The sequence below is a fragment of the Triturus cristatus genome, chromosome 8 (assembly GCF_964204655.1).
Source record: "Triturus cristatus chromosome 8, aTriCri1.1, whole genome shotgun sequence".
Lineage (NCBI taxonomy): Eukaryota > Metazoa > Chordata > Amphibia > Caudata > Salamandridae > Triturus > Triturus cristatus.
The window spans coordinates 70,619,923-70,645,735 of record NC_140591.1 but is presented as its reverse complement, the minus strand read 5'-3'; the positions used below and the strand labels follow the sequence as shown (position 1 = coordinate 70,645,735).

Here is a 25,813-nt window from a genome sequence, read left to right as displayed (position 1 = left end):
TTGAACCTGAGTGTTCGGCTTCATCTGCACTCAGGTATTCAGACATTCACGAGAGGTCTAAACCCACGGCCACCATCGAACTCCAAGCCTCACACTAAGTGGAAGATGTTGATTGGATTTTGTCAAAAACCTTTCAAAATATTTCCAACCCATTTACTCGATGACAACAATATGGACCGTGTGTGAATCTACAACAGATTCACGCTGCAAAAGTAGAATTATATGTGATCATGGTTGTCTCGCCAGTCTGTTTTCACAAACATGTAGAATACGAGAGACAGAATACACAGCCAAAGTGAAGAGGCATTGCGGCTCGTTTTCATCTTGAACAAAGTTTGGAGGACCGGTCAACCAGCCTGGACAACCACCTGACCGATAACTGCACGAATAGCTATTGGAGGACCGAGGAAGGTCTACAACTAGAGAAACAACACATAAGAAAGAATCCCAAAAACACCAAAGAAAAGCAAAAACTGGAGGAGTTAACTTTTCAACGAGATCGTATGAAACCAAACATGACCGCTGCTAATCAAACTTAGAAATTCATTAATTAAAAAAAAAATGTAGAAACGCAAGTTATGTAACAGTTGCAGAGGATATCAGAATGGAACAAGCTCACAGATATTTTGTGAAAATGCTGCAAAAGCAGTACACCAAAGGGGAGCTATGGGTAGAGAGGATCCAGAAAACAGCAGAATTACTGCCAAAATCCAGCAAACAATGCACAGGTGCAATGTTAACTTCCATCCACAGGTGACAGCCCAGCATGGTGATCAATCTTCTGCACGGTGCCCCCGCAAGAAGTGTATGGAGTGTTCATAGGAGACCCTGTGCCTATCCTCAGAGAACACCGAGGTGGACACATTAACGAAGATACAGAGAGAGAACTTATTTCTAAAGAAACGAGCCTTAGCGTGTAACTTGGTGAGCAGAGGACCATACCTTTCTCCAGTTCTGGGATCTCAACTGAGAGCCGAGACGGGGGGATGTCGGAGGTGGCCAACATCCAGTCTCCCACCTGCTTCAGCTTCTTGTACTCCACCCGGAAGGATTGGATCGGGAAGCCACCGTTCCCACGGGGAATCCACGTCACGTAGACGGAGGTCTCCGAGGCTGTGGATATTGTTGGTCGGTCAGGAGCCTCTGGAGCTGGAGAGAGAAGAGAAAATAATAGGTAAATATATGATCAATGTCAACAAAGATAAACTCTCTTCTCCAACAGCGTGGCCTCCCTACGGACAGCCACTCAGAAATACCAGCAGGAAAATCTCCCAACTAAATATACATGAATGAACGAATGAACGTATGACTTAATGTATGAATGAATGAAAAGATTGATAGAGAGCTCGGCTACTGCAGCAGCGTCTCCCAGTGCTACATGCAAGCTTGTCACTGAGGTGCCTTGAAAAAACTTGAGTCTCAGGCACTGCCCCAATGTTGTGGCCCATGGGACACTCGCAGTGATCGCAGAAGAGAGCGGGAAACCACAAACGTTTTGAGTATTCAGGGGTGAAAAATTCAGGTGAAACACAAAAATTATAACATGGAACACAGTTAGTGGATTGAAAAAATGTGACGGTTTCTTAAAATTTAGTTTGCTTGGTGGATTTTGTAGTTTGTACAGACTATTGGGTGCTTTCCAGCCACCTCCTAAAAAAACCTGCAAACCACCTTTAAGTGCCACATACCACGAGGCAGAAATATGTCACGCAAGGAGGAAAATATTTTTTCACGTTTTTTCTACTTTCATGTTTCACAAAAAAATGCCAAGGCCTATTTCACAGTGCTACCATTCTGTGCACAACGGGTGAAAGCCCAGGGTCCGAGGCAACACTGGAGGGTATCCAATGTTACCATAGAGGGTGTTACAGCACGGGATACATCTCCAGGTCTTCCATAAAGGATTTAAAGGGGCCTTCCAGTGCAGAGAAACAGGATATTCTGTTCTTCAGGGCTCCATCACCAACAATCACCAACAAAAAGCATTTTGCAACATGGTTTGATGATGTATGCTTATGTTTTGAGGCCTATTGTGACATCATTCACCCCAAGTCCCTTTTATTAGGTCACAATAGAGAATGTGTAACGGGTGTGGACGGTTAACTGCCAGTGTTATTAACCGTAGAAGAGTAAAAGTTGCTGTTGTGATGGAGTAACCCGTCCGCCGAGATCTAAATCAGGCTCTCGGTCTTGGAAGGCATGGCCGTCACAAGGGAGGGAGGCGGGGGTCAGTGGAGCATTATTCACCGGGCCCCCATGCCTCTGATTCAAAATCTATTTACCGATTTTAAAAGACACGCCTGCTATTTTTTTTATTATTTGAGAAGCGGCACCCATGGAAGAAGTGCCGTTCCATGTATAGTGTCCTACCTCGGCCCTGCAAAAACATCCAACAAACCTGCCGAGGGCCACAGGATGAGAATCCTCTCTGCCAAGACCTGCATTTCATTTACCGGGCCCTGAATGGAGTTCCACACTGTGACCCTCAGGGTGCTCCGCTGTCGTATTTACGGTGTTAAACCCTCAAGGAGGTCTCCCTTGGTTGTGTTCCCACCCTCTGTCGCTCCCAGTACCCTGCACATGAATCCAGACCAGTGCTTAATTTGTAAAAAAACAGAGGTGCTAGAGCCCTCGTTAGGAGGCCACTGCAGTTTGCACCACACATTGCCTGGCCAGTGCTGCCGGTGACAGCACAATCACACCTACTAACATCACATCCCTACAGTGCAGCACTTCAGACCATTCCAGGCCCTCTGGGGTATAGGAATGAGTCGGTGGCAGATATTACTTGTTTTTAATGTGGATTCCCTTGTTGTGTTCATCTCTAAATAAAACAAACAGCGCCACCATGCGGCAGACTGGCATAAGTGCAGATGTTGGCAATTAAGTGCTGGTGCCGAGCACTGGAATCCACTAGCTCAAATTAAGCACTGCTCTTGGTGCCCTTGTAGAGCCCCTATCATCAGGCCCTTGAGCAGCTCTGCCTGGGGGTTCCCTTCCTGAGACCCTTGAGGTGCTCTCCCCTCTAGGCCTTCCTTCCGAGGGCTCTCCAGGACACTTACGGGAAAGGCGATTGTTGTCCGACTGGTTGATGCTTTGCGTGCTGGTACCTGGGTCATCCTTCTGAATCTGCTCCTTGCTGGCGATGATCTCCGGCTTGGGGCGGCGCCCTGTGGAAAAACAAGAGCGAAGAAACTCAGTAAGCGAGGGACCAGCAGTCGGACCCAAAGCATGCCCCCAGCTTCCTTCCCCAGCTCGGACTCTCTGCCGCTTCTGCACACACAGCCTCCCGCTTAAGCGTGCCCACACCTGCCCAACACTGGAGACCCACTCATGCCTTTCATTGAGCTGTCAGACCCTCTTCCCCAGACCATGACAGCTATGGGATATCCATTCACCCATGAGCCTCTCCGTCCCAGGGGCGCCTGCATCAACACAGGCTCAGTGCGGGTGCGATGACATATGCGCTGTTGAGGCTACTTCAGTGTGACCCCCCCTTCCCCCGGCAGGTGTGCAAGTCTCTTCTCTGTGAGCAATAGAGGAATGTATGAACACACCACAAACCCAGCAGTGCCTCATGGGTTGAGCTGTATGGAAAGGAAGCAGTCGAGGAAAGGGGCTCTGTGCCTCCCTCACCGCTTATCAAGTGCCGAAGATGAGGGACTCCAGGGGGTGAGGGGCACCTATGCCATTCTATCGATCCAGAAAATGAACCTGTTAATGTGCGAGTTTGTAGAGTGCACACAAGACACTGTGCATTTGTACAGCACATGAGATGGTTTAGGGGGAATCGCATTGTGAACACAGTACAGGACCTTGGGATTGGTGAACAAGAATGCGCACATTTGCAAAGCATGCAAGCTCATCTAGTGTATTGGCGATTATGCTGAGTGTATGAGATTGCACAGGATGAATTTACATGCATGCTTGAACAGTGTATGTTTCACAGCATGGTTCGGGTGCATGTGGTACGCATGTACAGTGTATGTTTCACCAGCATGTGTTCTGTGCATGTGGCACGCTTGTACAGTGTATGTTTCACCAGCATGTGTTCCGGTGCATGTGGCACGCTTGTACAGTGTATGTTTCACCAGCATGTGTTCTGTGCATGTGGCACGCTTGTACAGTGTATGTTTCACCAGCATGTGCTGCGGTGCATGTGGCACGCTTGTACAGTGTATGTTTCACCTGAATGTGTTCCTTTGCATGTGGCACACTTGTAAAGTGTATGTTTCACCTGAATCTGTTCCTTTGCATGTGGCACGCTTGTAAAGTGTGTGTTTCACCTGAATGTGTTCCTTTGCATGTGGCACGCTTGTACAGTGTATGTTTCACCAGCATGTGATCCCGTGCATGCTGTACGCTTGTACAGTGTATGTTTCACCAGCATGTGTTCCGGTGCATGTGGCACGCTTGTACTGTGTGAACGCTTGGTTTGCTGAAATGTTCAGGTACATCATGTGAATGGCTCCTGGTTAGGGGATGACCCCCTATTGCCCCAATTTGAAAAATGTTGTTAGTCAGTCTGGGTGAGGTCATGATAGGGGGTTCAGACTCGAAATAGTAGCAATAAAACTACATTGAAAATACACTTCTCATATGTGTCAGCCCACAGGACTTTCAACATTAGCAAGCAAGTCGTGTCCCCAGAAACTATTTGTTCTGAAGGATCGGGGTCTCTCCATCAGGAACATCTGGTTCTGCAAGATGGAGGGTCGCGGGGAGGGCCCTCAGCACTTTGCCTCAGGCCAGTGAGGGGGGGCAGGGATGTCCCTAGTTCACAGGCCCATAAGCACTTCTAGGTCCTTAAGAGTGGGCCCCATTGGTGCGAATGCATGTTTTCAGGCTGGCGATTTAAAAGATTAAGTGTTTGGCACATGGGGGTAACCCCCATGTTATTAGTTCGAGAACTGAGAGAGGATTGTTCCAGGCAGCGCCTACTCACGTCCTCGGGGCACTTCAAGAACTAGAAAATGCTACGGGAAGGGATTGTAGTCCCTATAACGTATTCGTTCAAAGGAATATATAAAGAAAGATGCCACGTTTGACCCTGGGCACAGCGGGTTGTGATGGACCTCAAACTTATGATTACTGTTCATTTTCACACAGCTCCAATCCCTGTAAAATATTAACCGGTAATAAAAACCTTGCAAGAGCTGTGGACAGGCAACTATAGAAACTCTTTTCAGTCTGATAACCCCATACTCTCACTCCATCAGAAGACAAGCAGCCATTACCGGTTCGGAAGGTGACCATGGCGGTCTGGCCCTCGCCGCCACAGTTGAAGGCCGCCATCTCCACCTCGTAGAGGCTTCCGGGGTCCAGAGGCGCCAGCGTCAGGCGGTGCTGCGTGCTGGGGACACGTGCCACGACCCAGTCCTCGGAGGAGTTTGTGACCTGCTGCAAAGAGAAGCACAGTCAGGACGGCTCACCCCTCGAGATGGAACATCTTGGCCATAGCAACTACTCTAAGCAAAGCAGGGCCCTTGGGTGGTCATTCATGGAGCATCAGTGATCGCCTAGTAACTGGTATGAAAAAGGACCAACCCGCTCCTACATCTTAAACTTCACAAGATGCATTAAAAGCACAAGTTACTACAGACCTCAGCTTTGTAGAATTCTAGGCAAATGGATGTAAACACACACATAAAAAGAAAAAATACAGCAGATTGACAATGGTTAATTTAATGGATGGGAGGGGAGGGGAGCCCTGTGGGGAACACTATAAGGTGAGATGTTTATTTATTCTATTGAGATGTCCGTGCACTGATATGCTATGTACCTGTTTTTTTACTAAACTGTCAATAAACAGAATTTTAAAAAATGGCTAGGACAGAACTCAAAGATGCCGATACCTTGCGGTGTTTGACCACATAGTGAAGGAGCGGCGCCCTGCCGTCGTGCCGGGGCTTCCACACCAGCTCATAGAAGTCCATCTTGGAAGTCCTGGGGGAGCTGAGGATGATGGGAGCCTCGGCCAGCGCCACGGGCTCCTTGAGGGACGCGCACTGCGGCAGGAGAGACGTGGAGGTGGCCTTCAGCTTCGGCAGCGCCCGCTCCTTGAGGAGCACCGAGGAACCGCCTGGTCCAGAAGGCCGCAGTGTCGGGGAGAGTAGTGACGTGGAGAGGAGGTCCTGAGTCGGTTTCGAGGTGGCTCCTGCAAGGTAGTAGAGGGACAACCAACAGTTGAGTATGCGAAACAGGTCCAGCTCATAACAGGTACATCCAAGAAGAGGGCGCCGGAAGCGGGGGTACGGCGAAACAATGCATGCCTTTACAACGCATTTTTTACCCACATCTTTTTAGCAAACATATGCTTTTACCTTGCATGCCCTTACCAAGCATTAATAGTCTAACTAAGGTACGTATTAGTTAGATAAGTTAAAATATATAAATACATATATATATATATATATATATATATATATCCAAATATACATATTTATTTTTTATCTTTTTGGGGTGAGACACCCTCAAACCCTCCATACTCTAAATGTGTGGTAAAGGCCTATACATGGTAAAAACTTGTGTGGCAATAAATGCGTGTTAAAGGCACTGCAAAGTAAAAATCGCTTGTAAAGACTGTTTCCTGCCGGAAGCTTACCAAAAGGCCAACCACAGTTACAAACCTTCACTTGCTAACAAGTTTACGATACAGGATCTCGGGAGGTGGGGTTTTCACAGTTTCTTAGGCTGCTACACTCAAAATATTTATAAAGGAAACACCAACTTTTTAGAAGTAAACATAGCAAAGGAGTAAAACTATTTTCAAAAATAATAAATACCAAAGCCAGAACCTGTGGTGTGGTAGCCTACAAGTAAGTGCTGAACAGACTACTGCACACCTAACCACAAAAAAAATATATATTTTTTAAACAACAAACTAGCGCTCATGTGGGAACAAGGTAAAACATACAAGTTGAAAGAGACAGAGCAACAGGGAGCACCTAAAGCACAAGGGCAAGAGCTAAAAAACAGACAAAGGTCAGTGAAAAGAATTGAAAAATCGAAACTTAAAGTTAAGGTGATAACAAAAGATCGAACATTTCAGTTCCAGGTCCAAGGTGCAATTCAACCATAGCTCGCCACCTTCACAACTCAACATCTGATTGTACATTTATCCAGTTTTCCAAGACTTACCCTAAAGATTATTTTAGTCACGTCTTACTTTTGCTACAGCTTCCGCCTCTGCATTGACCCGAAAGAGAACTGCGTGGTGTACAGATTGGCATAAGGGGGCTGAGTAGAGGTTATGGGATAAAGAGAGGGCGGAGAGACAGAAAACCAGCAACGCATGACGTAGCCCACACCGTCTGCCCTGTTTGGCGCTGGATAGTTTTTTCCCTGTGCCATTTTCAAACGGGCGTGTTGCTTTGCATTTCCTGCATGGCAGGGGATCTAACATGGCAGGGAATCTAACGTGGCAGGGGATGTAGCAAGGCATATACTGTGTACTCTGAACACCATAAAAACCAAATTTCAATGGTTTTTCACCTTTCAGCCAGAACCCAATTTTTAAAATTTAATTTTTTTCCGCAAATTTGATGTTTTTTGACACACTTAATTTCCAACCCCATTAAACATTATTTGGTGTTCAATGATGGAGTGACCAGTTAAAATGTTTGCCCTAAACATAATCTTGGGTATTAAACCATGGAGTCCCCTGTCCTCCTGTTGCATTACTTAAATAGGAGATATTTTACACATAAAAACGTTTACAAGAGGATGCTTTGTCGAGTACAGACCAATAGAAAGTGCAAGTGCATATATATATATATATATATATACATAGATTTTCTTGCACATCAAACCTTTAAATAAAACAACGTAATGTATTTAGGGTGACATACAAAGAAATGTGAAGGAACCGAACAGTACCAGTATAGCAAGACAGGCTAAAAGGGAAACAGTTAAATAATGGAAGCATGAGAAAAGGACAAGAAAAAAATTAAAGCGAGACAAAAAAAAAAAAAGAAAGGTACGAGTAGGGTTTAGATGGTGGTGCCTTCTTAAGAGAGGAGGCATCATTGGGGGAGAGGGCAGACTGACCTGGCCTGCTGGTTCTGAGCAGCATCATGGCTTGGGCACTGCCCACCTCGTTCTCCGCCATGCACTGGTACATGCCGTCATCTTCCGGTCCCACGTTGATCACGCGCAGCGACTTCCGGGAGAGGCGGTGGCGCTGGCCCGCGGCGAGCGGCACGGCGTTCCGCAGCCACAGCACGGAGGGCGAAGGGTTCCCCCGGACCTCGCAGGTGATCCTGGCACTCTGGCCCCAGGGCACCATCTGATAGGCCAGCTCCATCAGCACCTCAGGAGGCTCTGCGAGTCAGAAGAGCAGGGAATTACCAAACCAGAATGAGGGTCAGGAAAATGCTGTCAGGACAAACTTCCCTGACTACACCGGGCCCTCTTCACAGATATTTACCCAAGCCAGAACAGTGCTGGCAGGGCATATCACAGGAGACAGGCTTGTAAGCGCCCCTTCCAGTGACACACAGAAGCCCTCCCATGTAAAGGTTTAGTGCCAGTCTTGAACAATACATCGCCACCCTTTCAGGAGCTCTGCCACCCAAGGTGAATGACACAGGCTTGATTGACACTGCAGCCACCCAATACAGCAGCCCCTTCACCCGTGCTACTACACCAGGCTCTACCAAGATTGCTGCCTCCCAAAGGATCCGCCCACCTACCAATGCTCTTAAACATAGGCTTGAGTGACAGTGCGTCCAGCCAACACAGCAGCCCCTTCACCCGTGCCACTACACCAGGCTCTAGCAAGAATGCTGCATCCCAAAGCACCCACCACCTACCAATGCTCTTAAACATAGGCTTGAGTGACAGTGCAGCCACCCAATGCAGCAGTCCCATCACCTGTGCAACTAAACGCAGGCTTCACCAAGAATGCTGCATCCTAAAGCACCCACCACCTACCAATGATCTTAAACATAGGCTTGAGTGACAGTGCAGCCACCCAACACAGCAGCTCCTTCACCCGTGCTACTACACCAGGCTCTACCAAGAATGCTGCCTCCCAAAGCACCCACCACCTACCAATGATCTTAAACATTGGCTTGAGTGACAGTGCAGCCACCCAATGCAGCAGCCCCTTCACCCGTGCTACTACACCAGGGTCTACCAAGATCGTTGCCTCCCAAAGCATCCACCCATCTACCAATGATCTTAAACATAGGCTTGAGTGACACTGCAGCCACCCAATGCAGCAGTCCCATCACCCGTGCTACTACACCAGGCTCTACCATGAATGCTGCCTCCCAAAGCATCCGCCACCTACCAATGATCTTAAACATAGGCTTGAGTGACAGTGTAGCCACCCAATGCAGCAGCCCCTTCACCCGTGCTACTACACCAGGCTCTACCAAGATTGCTGCCTCCCAAAGGATCCGCCCACCTACCAATGCTCTTAAACATAGGCTTGAGTGACAGTGCAGCCACCCAATGCAGCAGCCCCTTCACCCGTGCTACTACACCAGGCTCTACCAAGAATGCTGCCTCCCAAAGCACCCGCCACCTACCAATGATCTTAAACAAAGGCTTGAGTAAGAAGTCACCAACCCAGTACTCTAACATCATCCAAGTAATAAAAACTGAACGGAAATCAAACTTTACCATCCCAACACAACAGCTCCACTGCTAATGGAATTAAGCAAAGGATTGGCTCACACTTCTCTAGTCCCAGATAACAAGCTGCCTACCAGTGGAACGGGACACAAACTGGATGACTCAACCCCAGCCCCAAACAACTCCACAGCCAAAGAGTTCCTTAACCTTCCAAAATCACCACAATGCAGGCGGGAACAGGGGCGGCTTGAGTGATACCTTCCCTGGCTTACGCTAGAGCGCCAAAATCCACTCAACGAGCACCACAGCTATGACAGCCAGACAGAAACAGCCTACGGGTCTCTGAACCCTGTACTCACCGAAGACCTGCACATTGTAGGAGATGAAAGCGGCATCCGCCTCTCCAATGCCATTGCTGGCCATGCAGCTGTACGTCCCGGAATCCGCCTCTGTGGTGGCGTCGATGAGAAGGTTGCTGAGCAGGAAGCGCGTCTTGTTGTAGCCGGCCACATCGGCCCCATCCTTCGCCCAGGTGATACGTGGTGGCGGCATCCCGCTCGCCACGCACTCCAGGATGAGGTTCTGGCCTTTGGTCACAATGATGGTCTGGGCGGCCAGCGGATAGATGATACGAGCAGCCTCCGCCGTGGAGCCTGGCGGGCACATGGGAAAGAAGGAAACACATACAGAAACATGAACAGAAATCGAAGGCTCTAGTGATACAGCTTTATACTCCCCCCATCAAAGTCACACCAGGTCCCAGGAATAAAGAGCAAAACTATGAACAAGCACTGGCAAAGCCAATAAGTTTGGCTTACATTCAGTTACTGCAACCAATAACAAAGTGATGGAAGGAATGCTTGAATTAATCTCAGACACTGGCGAACACTCGAGCTAGTCCATCGTTTGTCACCCACTGTGCCATTTTAGACAGAGAACAGCCAGATGCAAGTCAGTGTTTGTCCTGCTCCAATAGAAACACTCCAACCCGAAGTGCCAGGCCAAATCCCATCCAGCTGGGAAGACAAGCAACTCCAGACCGTTGTCAACCTACTTAGACGTAGTCAGTCCTATGGCACAGTGTATAGGCATATGCATAGCACTCAGCGCGTGAAATGCAACAAACAACAAAGTGATGGAAGAATGCGGGAAAGAATAAAGGAAGGTACGCCAACAAGCAAGAAAGTGACAGAGGAATGCGGTAAGCATAAAAGCTCAGGCATTCACAGCGGATGTGGTGGTGGTATTAATGGCTGCCATAGTGATGGCGATGGTAAAGATGGTGGTGGCAATGCCGTGCACTCGAGCCGACAAAAACATTTTGTCAATCCTGCTGCATCGGAAGCATCTGGAAAAAGTTTGCTTTTTGCGTACATAAAATTTGCGCTTTATCAGTGTATTTTCCAGGCATAGAATAGCCCCTTAAGTGGTACAATGCAAGCAGAAGGCAAAATGACAGAAACAACAGCAAAGACCAAGAGGTGAGAGAATAGAATTGGTAAATTGTTAAAGAATTCATAACAAGATGTATTACAGACAGCTGTGCTGTCAAGCCAGACCCAGAAGAGGGTGGTGAGCTACACTGACAGTTGAGGGACTCGCACATGGTCAGAAAATAGTGAAAATAACAAGACAAGGGAAAAAAATACAAGAGTTAAATAAATACCAGAGGACGGTGGAGACCTGAAGATAAGAAGGTAAGGAACATAGAATTGTAAAAATACTGCAAACATCTAGAATGAGGAGAAAACATAGGCTATCAAACCAGATGAAAGCGGTGGCCAGGAGACTGTGAACATGTGTGAGAGCAAACACAGGAAGAAGATGCACCAGAACTCCAGAAGGAGGCCAGGGCCATGATCAATGGATGGTGGAGCCAGAAGACCAAAAGAAGGCTACGGTCAGCAGAACAGTGAAGGACCATGGACAGAAGACCAGATCAACATGATGGCCAAACGAACAGGCGGGAAGACTGATGAGGAGATGAGAAGAGTGGCGGCCAGGAGACAAGACAAAGATGGGGTCAGAGAAACCAGAAAAAGGTTAGAGCCGAGTGAACAGTTAACTACTATGGTTAGAAAACCAGAGAAACACCATGTTCAGGAGAGCAGAAGAAGGTAACACTCAGAGTCACAGGTGCGCGGAGAGGTCAGAAGGAGAGAAGAGGGTGGTGAAAAGGTAAGTGCAAGAAGGTAAGGATTGAAAAGATATAATCAGGCAAGGAGCAGGAAATCTAAAGCTAGTTAACAGCCAGGAAATCAGAGGTGGTCGTCAGTGCTAAAGCGGAAGTAGGAGGAGGTGGTTACGGTCAGGAAACCAGAATTAGCCAATGACAAGCATAGTTTGACCTCAAAGGAGCAATGTTTTTGCATAGAGTTTCCAATCTCCATGGAATGGTGAACCAGGAAAAGAGCATTCCTTTCACGTGGGTCAACATGTTAATGAAGGATGCAGGTTTCTTTTCGATACATGCAGCCGGCCTGACTCTATGGAAGGAGGCTAAGTTGCAAAATGTAGGAGGGACGACCATAGAAACGGCGGCCATTGTTTAGGGCCAGCTGGGAAGCGCCATAAAGCCTGGTTCCAAAGCCACGCCATAGCTACTGCTTGGTGAGACCATGGCACACTAAGTTTTCAGGGACGTGGAACAAACAGTAATACTTATGTAAAAAGAGTGTCTTACGTCGCACACGCAGCCGGTCACTGGAAACAGAGGTCTTCACTTCCTGTGTCACAGGGTTGTACGCCGCACACTTGTACGTGCCCTCATCCTGCTGGGTGGCGTTGACAATCTGCAGGTTCCCGGATGGCATGATCAGGTAGTTATCTGGTGGAAGAGAGAGGGCAAAAGATGTGTGAGTGAAGGAAATCCCTTTGGAGAGAAGAGACCCCTGGGGCCAGACTGTTACAGCTCTCACAAATTCTCACTGGAGACACAACTTTAACGACAGGTATATGCCTGCTGTAACCTTAGGCACATGTGCAATCCTGAACACACACGGTCAACAAACATAGGTGGGGTGTGTGTGTGAGAGTGTGTGTGTGTGTGTGAGTGAGTGAGTGTAAAGTAGCAGTGATGGTGGAAGATGCAGATTTAGATAAAGTATGTGCATTAGGTGTATAGGTGTTTGTGTGTTTGTGTACATGCATGTGTATAGGGGACACATTGGAGAAACTGTGCATGTGTGCATTAATTTGGGCCACACGTATTTATTTGGGTTGGTGCATGTCTGGTGGTGAAGGAGTGCATGTACGCCTTTAATAGGGCTGTTCTGCTTGCATTTCACGAGAATGGTGCTCGTGTTTTGTGAGTGCACGAATGTGTGTTTGCTAAATGGAGGGTGAAGAAACATGAAATCTTTCCAGTGAACTCTGCGAAGACTGGTTCCAGAATCACAACACTGCATTCCATACTGCGCCTCCCTAAACTAGGCAGGAGGGTCTGTCTGTGTGTAAGAGGGTCTCGCCAGGGGGCGAGCAGGGTGCATACAGAGCCCTTCAACCAACCGTCCTAAAATATCCGACCCGCCTGCAGGGAGTGCACCGACCCCCGCCCAGGTGCCCCGTTTCTTCCAGCCCTGCTTTGGTTTGATTTTTTTGCAAGTGTTCGCAGATAGCGCCGACCGCTGTCACTGCAGCTCCAGGCACGTCAGACTACACACAGGTGTGCGCAAGTGTTTACGGAACCCTGATTAAAGGAACCATGTTCATCAGGGCAGGCGAGCAACTCGCTGGGGCATGAACAGTTTCCACACACATACCCCAACAAAAAGCAGGGGCAGTACGTTCAAGCAGACGTGGGCAGTCTGGGCTTGATCCTTTAACAAGCCACGCCCCCTGTCAATCAATTGAGCCATTACACCACCTGGTCTAGGCCGCCAAGCTCTCTTTCAAAACCTCTGGAGCTGAGAATTCTGAGGTCTTTTTGTATTCATTTTAGAGCGCCGGATCCCTTTTCTATCCTACAGACGGAGGCCATTTTGTTTTAAGGTCGCTGTGGCGCGGGTTTGGAACTGTGATCGAACGGAGGCAGAGAATGAGGCTGGATGAGTAAAAGTATGGTCTGAGCCTCGCAGTTTAGATGTGGACTGAAGTCTGGATTGGAAAGGGCCCAAACGATAATGTGGCAGCCAGGGGCCAGCGTCCGGTTGTATCGACTCTTTGGTTTGGACAGCAGACCTGGTCATCGTTTGTACAGTTCCGTTTACCTTCCTCCTCAACGCTCTCGGTGAAAGGCTGGTGGTAGGTCAGGTCATTGCGTGGACTGTTGCTTACTGGGGTTCAAGAAGGCGGGATGAAGCAGCACGCTGCCTAACAGCTCAAAGGGGTTACTTGCGCCAAGTGAGCCGAGATGGAGACCTTACAAAAAGTGCAAATAAGCACTGAATACATGTAACATGATTGAGACCAAAAAGGGTGAGGCAGAAGTCCCTGGTCCAACAGGTGCGGACCACCACTCGATACGGGGGACTTTCAGGAGACCAAAGAGGGTGAAACAGAAGCCACTGCTAGAAGGCTCAAAGGTGGGCGAGTCCCAAGGAAGCGAGGTCAAAGCCCTTCGTGGAGGAGGAATCATGGCTACTCCATGCTGGAGTTCAGAGAGAGTGGGGCCAAAGACCCTCAGGGGACCACCATTGGCTGATGATGGAGTCAAAGGGTTCAATGGAAGACTCTCGCCGAAGTAATTCATTGGTTGTAACTTAATGGAGCCCGAAGGGAGTGGACGTGATGAGCCGCAACAGAACGGCGCCATACTTGGTAACTGCTTAAACCAAGATGGAAGGACAACTAGACCCCCCCCCCTTCCCCTCTTTAGAAAAGCTCAAAGGTTATTCATTTATGGTTTATGTACTCGATTTTTGTACTTGCGTAAGCCCAAACAAGACACCATGCACATTCTTGCTAACAACACTCATCAGTTGGGTATTCGAGCTGAAAGGAAGTAAGGCACAAGATTCGAGCTGGAACAGCTCATGATTGGTACCAGCTTAATTGCTGGGAATTAGCCCAACGGGGCTGATGCGAGAGCCGGTTGCATGGGTTTATCTATGGGTCATTAAACACTACAAGATTAATCTCGGGTGATTACCCTTTAAGTGATCAGTATCTGAGCTCTAGTCGTTTAATTAATTTTTCATTACGTATTTTTTGTTAATCCCCGGGTGTTTCTTTAAAAAAAAAAGCCCCATACCAGATCCTTTCCTGTCATTTATATCTTTACTGTGTTGTTGTCCTTTTTAAAATTCACTTCGCCCTTCCCGTTTCTTTTTTATAGTTTGGTAAAATTAATATAAAGTAACATACTTCCCATCTCCTATTTACGTCTGGGTTTTGACAGTGCCCCTGCCACAGAGACCTATTGCTTACAGCATGGAAAGAGTAGAGTTTGCGTCCATTCCTTTGAACCAGTGGCTTTCTTCAGCCAGCCCTTGGCTTGAAACTTAGCCAATCACGTCTAGAATCAGTCCACTGGAATATTTATCTCCCCCCCTAATACTAATGGCTGTTTGGTTGTATCCTTCCACCTCCAGAGTGCTTGCATTGAAATGCCTGAGGGACTACTTTACAGCTACATGCCTCCGTCTGCTCCGTCTGGCTTCCCTGCATTGTGTCTTGCTCGGTTTCTCTTCTGTTCTTCCTCTGTTCCTCCCGCCCTTCCCTCCTTCCTCTGTGCCATTCTCATGCCACCACTTTTCCCCCCATCCTCTTGTACTCTTGTATTTCTCACACAGCCCTCTACCCATGTTCTTCTTGTTGCTCTCTTGAAACAGCATCTCCTAAGTGATGCCAGAATGGGTATTTTTTTCCGTTTCATAGAAAACGAAAGGAAGACTACACTGAAGGCTCCCTTGTCTTCAATACCGCCCTCCTTTTGTTTCTTTGTCAAAAGGGCTGGATAGAAGGGCGCCATGTTCTAGTTCTCCCTCCTTCCTAGGTAATATGAACTAAAGAATGTCTATAATGAAAGCTTCCGCGCCATCCAACCACTATTTGAAATAGAAACAAAACAGGATTGTACTGAAGGTAAGGACGCCTTTAATAAAGTCCATCTCTCGTTTCTTGTCTGGCTTTAATGTGCTCACATTGCACGGTAGTGGCACCTTAAACCCAGCCGGATTGAATTTACCAACTTTTTTTGTATTATTATTATTCTACTAGTCCTTATTTGTGTTCTATATGTTCTCCTTTCGGTAACGCTAACCCTTAACCCCTCACACAGACCTTTTTAGGTCTCGCCTGACCCAGCGCATGCGCTGGTCTGGCGAGACTTATTGAGAGGGCTCCAAAAAGTGCTACCAGGCCAGCCTGGAGCTACAGTGCATGCGCGCGTCGCGCTTTACCGCGATTACTTTCACTTTCGGGGCCGCATGACCGCTTTGATGTTTGATCGCGATCACTTTCGTGGCCGCTTTGCATAGCCAATAGGTCTCGCTTTTGGGACCTTATAAGTATTTAGTTATGCAACTGTTGCATGGCTAAACACTTATAAGGTCCCAAAGGCGAGACCTATTGGCTATGCCAATGCTTGTTTCCATTGTTTTTGTTTCCGCTGCCTTTGGTTTCTCAAATTAACTACCCAGATTTTTCCCAAGGTAATGAAACCAATAACAGCGCATCACCGAAGGAACCCCACTCGAAGGGCAACCACTGGTAAACAAACAGCGGTGCTGAGAAGCTCTACAGTAAGTCACTGCAGCCCTGGCCAGTAGGGTGGCAGAGCACGGCTCAGTGGAGATCAGTACTACACACCCTACCCTACAAATCCCCCCGTAAGAGGACATATCGCGCCTTGGGTTCAAGGCCCCAGGCGATGGCCACTCACCTCTGGAGGACACCAGCCACTCCTGCTTGACACTGTAGCGCACCTGGGCCTTTGGGTGGCTCTCGGGCAGGTTGCAGGCGATGACCGCTGTGTTCCCCTCATCCACCTCGATGACATGCTGGGCGTTGAACTTGAAGTCCTGGAGGTCTGTGGGGGAGCAAGAAGTGGGGTACATTAGGCGGTGGCCTTAAGTGACCGGTCTGGTGCTGATCTGCTGTGCTGCCTCAGCATCTCCTGAGGAGCATCAGACACTTGATGCAGAAGTTATCCTCAGGACTCAAGGTCAATCAAGGACACTGCCAGAGGTTGTAGAAAGTACTACAGATTTACGATGGAGAAAAACAAGCACTTCTAGTTTCTATACGCTTACGCCCACCACCATGTTTTTGGCCAAGTTCAAATTACACATAATTCATGGTTTAGGCAGCAAAAAAGGCTTCTGGGGTTTACTGCTGGGAAAGTACAAAATGTATTCTTTCCCCAGGACTAATCTTGGACCGGGAAAGTGTTACAATACCATTTACAAAGGGGCAGACATTCCAATGGCATGAAACTGTACAACGTACGGTACCCTCTTCTGTTCATGAACCGCCTCCTCCCCCAGTCCCCAATGAAAATTATAAAATGTTTGTTTTTAAAGAGGTCAAACGCAAGAAGTGAGCAGCCTGTACTTTTCTTAGATAAAAATAAAAAATGTAGGGAATTAATTAAACGTGGGTGTCAAGAAAGTCTGAAAGTTTGCTAGGGCACAAGGAGACCTGGACCATGGAGCGCTGCTATTGCTGGACACAGCTGGTCCACACATCCCCCATGGACTGGGACGAAAGCCGGCACCACAACATGGGCAGGCTGAGCCATGGACTAGAACAGAACATATGTATTTATAAAGCTCTCGGATAGCTTTGCACTGAATAAGAGAGATGTATTGCTACCCAACTTAAATGTACACATTTTATCCACCCAGAGAGCATGAAGGGCTGTGTGCATCTGTTCAGACTCGAACCTGTAGTCATCGATTGCAGTGTGTATATGCACACACACGTCACCACCGCACCCCCTCTTGTCCCCTCTGACCTACGACAACGATCTAGATTATAGACCGGGCCACTGGAAATAGGCGGCAGCGCAGCAGCAAATTATGCAGCAGGTTTGACTAAAATATGCAGCCAAAAAAGGCAAACTATGGTGCACAATGCGGCACATTGTTTGATAGTATTACTTCATTATCTAGTAATATTTACTCATGGTAACACTGCCTGGGCAAAGATTTCACCTCACTAGTACCAGTTTATGAACCAAATCCAGAAATAAGAAACAGACAGTTGACCAGTTCACCTCCGCGAAGAGTCTTCCACTGCCTGCGAACAAGTCACCACGTTTTAGTAACTTTTGATCCGTTTGAGCTAGAAACTATCTTTTTCTTAAAATCAGCAAATAATGCGGCAGATGATGGATTATGTGGCAAATGCGACAAATCCCAGCCTGTCCACAAATTGACCCTTGGGGAGGCACTAGAGCGCAGCTTGTCAAAACTATGACTCCCGGACTACGAGAGACCAACTTGCACATACTCCGACCCCTGGACTGCAAGATAGTTTCTAGTGTACAGCCTGTCCACCCTCGGACCCCTAGGGTGGAACTACAACCCCGAGATTGCGTACACACTAATCCCGGGATTGTGAAATTGATTCTAGAGTACAGCTTGTTCCACACACTGACCCCTGGATTGTCAAATTGATTCTAGAGTACAGCCTGCCCGCACACAGACCCCTGGACTGACAGATCATTTCTAGAATACAGCCTGTCCGTCCTGTCCACGGGGCGGGGGTGGGGCACAGCTTGACTGCATGAGCATCCCTCTGAATTGTTTCGCGGAGGCTGTGGGAGGAGAGAGGGGGGTCCTTCTCCCCCTGGTCCTGATGAGTGTACCAGCTCTGTCACGTGGACAGAGAGAGAGAGGGGGTCGAGTTTCACCTACGTGTGTGTGCGTGAGGGGGTGGCTGACACCTGCCCTCCCTCCCCCCTAACTGCGGGGTGCCTTTCACAGGCCCATTAGGGTTGTTTTCAGAGTAACTCCCCTGTCTGCATTCCTTCTTCCCAGGCATCAAGCAGCCTGCATCCATCATGTGGAGTGCTGTCACTGGGGGACACGATCCCCCCCCCCCTCCTCCCTAATGCACTTATCCGGTCCACGTCCACCGCCCCCATCCCCAGGCACGTGACTCCCCCTCCGCCTCCATTGCTCTCAAGGCCCAGAATCCACCGGTGGGCTTCGAGGAGAACGCTTTCCCTCCCCTGGACTTCCGGGGATGGAAGGGGCTTCCGGGTTGCCTCCCGTTCCCTGCTGTGGTTTCCCAGCTGTGGCCCCACCCTCAGCCATCCTGCGAGGATCTCCCAATTAGAAGGGGGTGGGGGCGGAAGGCAGAGAACCCCCTCCCCCCCAAACTGGGTTCCCTTAGGCAGAGGGCAGTCTGTTGATGCTGCTTGGGCAGAGCAAGTGTCATCTTCTGGCATTGCTAATGGGACAGTGGAAGAGGGCAGTCTGCTTTAGTTACTGATGGACAGGCAGTGACAGAGGGCAGTCTGCTTTACTTACTGATACAAGGGCAGTTTGCTTTAGTTACTGATGTTCAGGCAGCGACAGAGGGCAGTCTCCTTTACTTACTGATAAAAGGGCAGTTCAAGGGCAGTCTGCTTTAGTTACTGATGGACAGGCAGTGGAAGAGGGCAGTCTCCTTTAGTTAATCATGCTTGGGCAGGACAAAAGTTTCCTTTGGCACTGGTACTAGGGCAGTAGAACACGGCTGTCTCTTTTAGTTACTGATACATGGGCAATTCAAGAGGGCAGTTACCTCTATTTCCTCCTAAGTGGACAGTGGTACCTTCTTGACTCACTGTATTGATAAGTGGACGATGGCAGTCTCTTTTAGTTACTGGTAGGTAGCTAGTAAAAAGGACAGGTTTTTTTTACACCCTAGTAGTAGAAAGAGCAGCCTCCTTAACTTACTGATAAGTAGGGGTGAGTGGTAAATTCCACTCCGCGCTTTTTGGAAAAACTCCGCCAACCGGGAGGGGGAAAGAGGCACATTACGCAGAGAGCAAAACAGCAGAGGGGTGTGTCTGGAGAGCAGCACATACGAGCAACAGACGCGCCGGAGGGAGAGAGCAACGCGCAGCATGGGCATTTGCAGTGGGGAGCACGTGAGGAAGAAAGCTGGAAAACACATGCACTACCGTTAAGTGCTGGATGAAAAGGATATTTTCCCCCAAAAGTGCACAATAGAAGGCTAAAAGTCCGGTCCTTCAAAAGAATGTGAAACAGCTTTGCTCCAGTGGGGAGCCAAACCTCAGAAGGCGAAGGAAAACCATCGAACAAAAACGCAAGAGTGGCAAACAAGCATCCCACTGTCCACGAGGCTGCCACGAGGCAGCCGCATTTTGCGATGCAGCGTGCGCTACGAAATTCGTTTTATTTATTTAATTGTTTACTTACGTGCAATTATCCATATTCCGGTTTTTAGAACCCCCCACCCTGCCCCTCCCCCGCCACGCCTTACCGCCCCACGGAACTCCCTCCACGGGCCGCGGCTGCCACGAGGTCTTCGACAACAAACATCAAAAGGCTGTCAGTCCGCGAGACCGAACCAAACCAAAGTGTAACCCCAGAGCTCTACACCACTTGGCGAGCACAGCCTGCCACACGCATAGGTGAACATAACCTGTGCCCGGAGCAGGTCAGTCCTCTGCACCTCCACGCCTGACACCCAGGGCTTCTCACAAGTCATTAGCACGACTTGAGAACATGGACTCTGTATCTCGTTAAAGCGTCAAAGGTTAGGCGCTACAGGCGCTCCATCTTTGGAATATTTCAAGTTGAGGCCAGGAGGTAACACCACGGGGCTTTCTTCGCCTCCCACCGACAGTTTATGAGCAGGGAGGGCACACGAGAAAGCCGAGACTCCAAAATTGTCCAGAAAAAACAGACACAAACATCTCAGAGACGCCACAAAACAGCGAGAGTTGGCATATTATAAATTCACTCCCCTTCGGCTGCCCTGGCTTGCCGGGAAAGCGGGCCCCACCTTCCGCCAGGGGTTCTGCAGTGATTTAAATGTCAGCAGGTACCCCTCTGCCCCGCCACTCCCCACGCAGGCCTCTGCGGAGGACCCGGGGGAGGGGGCAGGGAGTTCACTTTCCAGATGTGGCCTAAGTGGGGAATCAGCCATCAGTCCTGGGGGGTTCCCGGGGCCTCGCTACAGCTGGGCCGGGAGGGTTATAACTCAGGGCTGAAGGGACTGCAGGGCCGGCCAGCGTTAAGAGCTTGAGAGACGCACACCCCCACCCCCCACCCCCCACCCCCAGTGTTGTCCCACACCCTCCCAGCTCATTAAAGCCGTGACTGCAGGGAGCGTCGTATTGCTGATGAAGTGCTGTGATGCCAGAGTTCAAAGGTCCCTTAGACCCACCCTGTCCCGTCGCAGCCATTTTCTCCACAAACATGGACACGGAAATATCGTGCATAAAATTTAGACTGTAAATGTTAAATGACGATTGACCGCCTTCCTCCAGGTCACTGGTTATACTCCTGGACTTTTAGGGGATAAACAAATGCATTCTGGGTGTTGGAGTCTTGTTGGACTTCCTCTGCACTAATCCATAGGTACTCACAAACATTGGCCCAGGGGCCACAAAGTACAGTCTGAAGTGTGACCAAGGGCCGCCCTGATGCCAACTGGGTGGCAATAGGGGGCCTGGGTGGGTTAGGGATTGTGAAAGGAGGTCTAAAAACATGTTAAATAAACGGGCTAATATTTATTTGCAGGTTAATAAATGCTTGCCTGTTTATTTAACATTTGTTCCTAAATATTAGCGCTTAACAATTGAACAGCAGCTTATGCTGCTGTTCACCGGGGGGGGCCACAAGTAAAGGTCAAGAGGGCCGCAAGCGGCCCCCGGGCCTTACCCTGAGTATCACTGAATTAGACGAATACACCAGAAATCAAGGTGTTGTAGGAAAAAAGTTCAGGGACTGGCGACAGTAAACATATTGAGTAACAACACATGTAACAGGGGCAGTCCTCATGGGAGGTAACAACAGGGGAGGGAGGTACTAAGGAGGGACTAACAAGTATATCAAATCAAAAGCCAACATTTACAAAGGAAAGTTACAGGAGCCAATTAAAAAGATGGGCGGAGCTTACAGCCTATACCCGAATACAGCATGTCTCGAGAGAGTGCAAGCGCTGCCTAGGCGAGACCTAAACACTGCACACAAAAAAACCCTTGTAGAAATGAATATGTAACACAAGGGAATAAAAGAGGCAAAAATGTATAAATGAATACACAATTCATATCCAGGGTCTGAACATCTTTGCAGATTTGCCCATCGCGTCCACTGCTGCAGACCGTCTGGAGCTTCGACACCAGGTCCATACTACAGACCCATGGGAGCTTCCATCACCCAGTGTCCGTGTTACAGACCTATGTGAGCTTACACAGTGTCCCTACTACAGACCCATTAAACCTTCCGCCATATGTACACGCTACTGACTGATGAAAGCTTCTTCCACCAAGGGTCCCAGATACAGACCTATGAAAGTTTACATTCAGTGTCCCAGATACAGACCCAGGAAAGCTTATATCCCAGAGACAGGCCCATGGCACATCCACCGGGTGTCTCAGATACCAGCCCATGAAAGCTTCTACCAGGAGTCCCAGCTTCCACTCGGTACACTAGAGACAGACCCATGAAAGCTTCTACCAGGAGTCCCAGCTTCCACTCGGTACACTAGAGACAGACCCATGAAAGCTACTACCTGGGGTCCCAGATTCCCATTGGAGTCCCAGATACAGCCTTGTTAGAACTTTCACTTAGTGTCTGATATACTACAATATGAGCGCTTCCACCCAGAGTCTGAGTCCACCCTGGTATCCTGTGTTCAGCACACTCCCATGAGAGCACTGCCACCCAATGAAGGACTCCCGAGAGGTATCCCAGAGAAGATCACATGGGAGAGCGCCCTACATAAAGGCCCTAAGGAACACACAGGGTACCAAAGAGGACTTATTTAGCTCATTAGAGGCAGCGACCTGAATCCTCCAACCCAGCATCGAGAAGATGGTACCAGGGAGGAGCTTCTACCCAAAACTAAGGAAATACACCCATTGAACAGATTCTATCCAGAATCAAAGAGGTGCCCCAGGGGACAGCTTCAACACAGCATCTGGGAGATGGCCCTTGTAAGAGCTTTCACCCAACAAACAGATGGTGCCCCATGGAAGCGCCATCCCACCCAGGATGCAGAACACAGCTCCCAATAGAGTTTCAAACTAACATCCAGGAGATGCTGATGGGACAGCTTCAAACCCACATCCAGGAGGCGCTGATGAGAGAGCTTCAAACCAACATTCAGGAGACGATGATGGGAGAGCTTCAATCCAAGCTTCGGAAAATGCCCAATGAAAAACCTTCCACCTTACCTACAGGAGATGGCCCCATTGAAAAGCATTCATCCAACACCCAAAAGATGGCCCTAGGGAAGAGCTTCAACAAAGCATCTGGGAGATGACCTCATGTAAAAGAGCTTCCGTCCATCATCCTAGAGATGATGCCATGGAAGAGTTTCTACCATATATTTTGGAAAGGGTTTCATGGAAGAGCTCCAAACTTCTTCCCCAGAAGAGCTTCCACAAGGTGCCGGGGAGAGGTTTTACTGGGCATTTAGGGGACAGCAGGGAAGATTTCTCACCTGATGTGCATAGCTGGCCTTTGGAAGAGTTGCCATCATTCACCATAGCTGGCAACCAGCAGATGGCCAAGAGGAAGAGCTCCTATTCAACATCCATACCCAGCTTGTGAAACATCCCCATGCAGGAGACAGCTTCACAGACGAGACCGACTTCTGCCGATACGTATCAAATGGAGGAAATCATGGAGGCACACCACTGAAGGAGCTTCCATGGGGTCCTGCAGATGCATCGCTGGAAGAGCTCCTTCTGGGGTTCAGAAGTACACGAATGGAAGAGCTTACACTAGAGGTCCAATGAAAGAGCATGGAGGTGCACGATGGTGCTCCGCTAGAAGTGCTCGACCTAGGGTCCAGTGGTGGACATCTGGAACAGCTCTTGCTAGGGTTCAGTGGTGCAACCCTGGAAGAGCACCCGCTAAGGCCCAGTGGAGCACCAAGAGCCCCTGCTAGGGCCCAGTGGACCACTGCTGGAGCAGCACTCGCTAGGGTCCAGTGGTGCACCGCTGGAAGAGCACCCGCTAGGGCCCAGTGGAGCACCACTGGAAGAGCACCCGCTAGGGCCCAGTGGAGCACTGCTGGAGCAGCACTCGCTGGGGTCCAGTGGTGCACCGCTGGAAGAGCTCCCACTACGGTCCAGTGGTGCACCGCTGGAAGAGCTCCAACTAAGGTCCAGTGGTGCATCGCTGGAAGAGCTCCAACTAAGGTCCAGTGGTGCACCTCTGGAAGAGCTCCCAATAAGGTCCAGTGGTGCACTTCTGGAACAGCTCCCGCTAGGGAACAGTGGTGTACCTTTGGAAGAGCTCCCACTAAGGTCCAGTGGTGCACCGCTGGAAGAGCTCCCAACTGGGGCCCAGTGGTGCACCTTTGGAAGAGCTCCCACTAAGTAAGGTCCAGTGGTGCACCGCTGGAAGAGCTCCAACTGGGGCCCAGTGGTGCACCTTTGGAAGAGCTCCCACTAAGGTCCAGTGGTGCACCGCTGGAACAGCTCCCACTACGGTCCAGTGGTGCCACCCTGGACGAGGTTTCTTTAGGCGTCCTGGAGACACCCCATGGAAGAACAGCTCTCACTGGTGTCCCAGCGACGCCCCTTGAAGAGCTCCCACTAGGGTCCGCTGGTGCACCGCTGGAAGAGCTCCCGCTAGGGTCCAGTGGTGCACAGCTGGAAGAGCTCTGCTTAGGCGTCCAGGAGACACCCCATGGAAGAGCTATCACTGGTGTCCCAGCGACGCCCCTTGAAGAGCTCCCACTAGGGTCCGCTGGTGCACCGCTGGAAGAGCTCCAGCTAGGGTCCAGTGGTGCACAGCTGGAAGAGCTCCCATTAGGGAACAGTGGTGCACCGCTGGAAGAGCTCTGCTTAGGCGTCCTGGAGACACCCCATGGAAGAGCTCTCACTGGTGTCCCAGCGACGCCCCTTGAAGAGCCCCCAGAGGCGTCCAGGATGAACACCCTTAGAAGGCCCCCACTGGATGTCCAGGAGGGACCCAAAGGGAGCTATGACACGCCTCGCGCTCCTCTTAATGACCCAAGCGACTTTCTTGCTTCCTTTAATTTTACAAAGCCTCGCCCCTCTGGCCGACCGCCCACCCTTGGACCCTAGGCTCGGCCCCCATCACTCCCGTCCCTCTCCCGGCGCCGGGTTTGTCTTTCTTTTTAGGGAGTCGGAGGAGGCAGGTTCACGGAGACATAAAAATGATTTGCGGCGCATATGCTTAATACTTCAGGAATGTCCTGGCATCGCTCAATTGAGAGAAAAAAACCAAGTTCAGAAACGTGATTAATCCGTTAAGACAGGCAGACGAAAGGAGCCATGTTTTTCCACTCGGTATTAAAGCCAGATGGGGGTTAACTCTTCAGCGCCCGGCGCCCACTCCGGGCAAGGAGCTCTGTTTTAGAGGGGTTTTTCCCCCCTTACCGCGACCCTTCTCGTGAAAAGCGACGAATGAAGGCAGGTTCTACAGGATCTGAAGAAGAAATTGCCCCAAATATACACAACACCAAAGTTCATGCAGGCTCGAGCAAGGTAACTCAGTAAGTTGAGCACACCAAGTGGAGATGCGGGTGCAGAATGCGTGAGCAGAATGCAGGCAAGGGGTTTAAATTCAGGCAGGGCGGCCCCCCTTTCATCTTTCTAAGGTCGATCACATGAGGCCTAGTCAGAGAAGAGGTGCTGATGGCAATCCGGATGAAGGTCTTGAATTATTTCGGTTCGCAGTTGCACTAATGATTTGAGGAAGAAACTCACAATGATGTGGGCCAGAGATTTAAAATACCCGTAGCTATAGATGAAAGTTGTGCATGCATTGCGTTACCGTAATAAACGTCTATATCGTGTCGAACCATATATGCTGCATTTTATGGTTTTAATAGGTCTGCTTAGGTTTTCGCCTGAAATGTGCAGCGGTTTGAACCCAGCTCTGCAGTCACCAGTCCCCTTGGACTCCAGGCCGGTGCAACTCCATCAGGGGTCCAGGAAGAGGGCCAGGGGACTGGAGGGAGGGGGGCGGCGTCTTGGAATAAACCATCCAAATGCTGTAGTCCAGAGGTAATTAGACCCAGATAGGGGTGGTGGGAAAGATAATGAGACATAGAAACGAATGGAAATAAAAAACAGAGGGAAGACGAGTAGGAATGAAATTGAGGAAAAAAGTTGGGAAAATGT

The 25,813-nt window shown here is 49.4% G+C and overlaps 1 protein-coding gene across 6 annotated transcripts in view; it reads right to left on the bottom strand.

Annotated features, from left to right (window-relative positions):
- The window catches only part of BOC (BOC cell adhesion associated, oncogene regulated), a 120,917-nt gene that overhangs the window by 15,669 nt on the left and 79,435 nt on the right, over positions 1-25,813 (bottom strand). For 5 of the 6 annotated variants that reach the window (XM_085621012.1, XM_085621009.1, XM_085621008.1 and 2 more), the window contains 8 exons: positions 16,406-16,552; positions 12,266-12,409; positions 9,942-10,235; positions 8,050-8,322; positions 5,856-6,157; positions 5,238-5,400; positions 3,063-3,170; positions 943-1,149 (listed from right to left, as the gene is read on the bottom strand). In XM_085621012.1, the coding sequence (XP_085477138.1) occupies positions 943-1,149; positions 3,063-3,170; positions 5,238-5,400; positions 5,856-6,157; positions 8,050-8,322; positions 9,942-10,235; positions 12,266-12,409; positions 16,406-16,552 (1,638 nt within the window). The remainder of the gene's footprint in view (positions 1-942; positions 1,150-3,062; positions 3,171-5,237; positions 5,401-5,855; positions 6,158-8,049; positions 8,323-9,941; positions 10,236-12,265; positions 12,410-16,405; positions 16,553-25,813) is intronic. The other variant, XM_085621010.1, reaches the window with a different exon arrangement.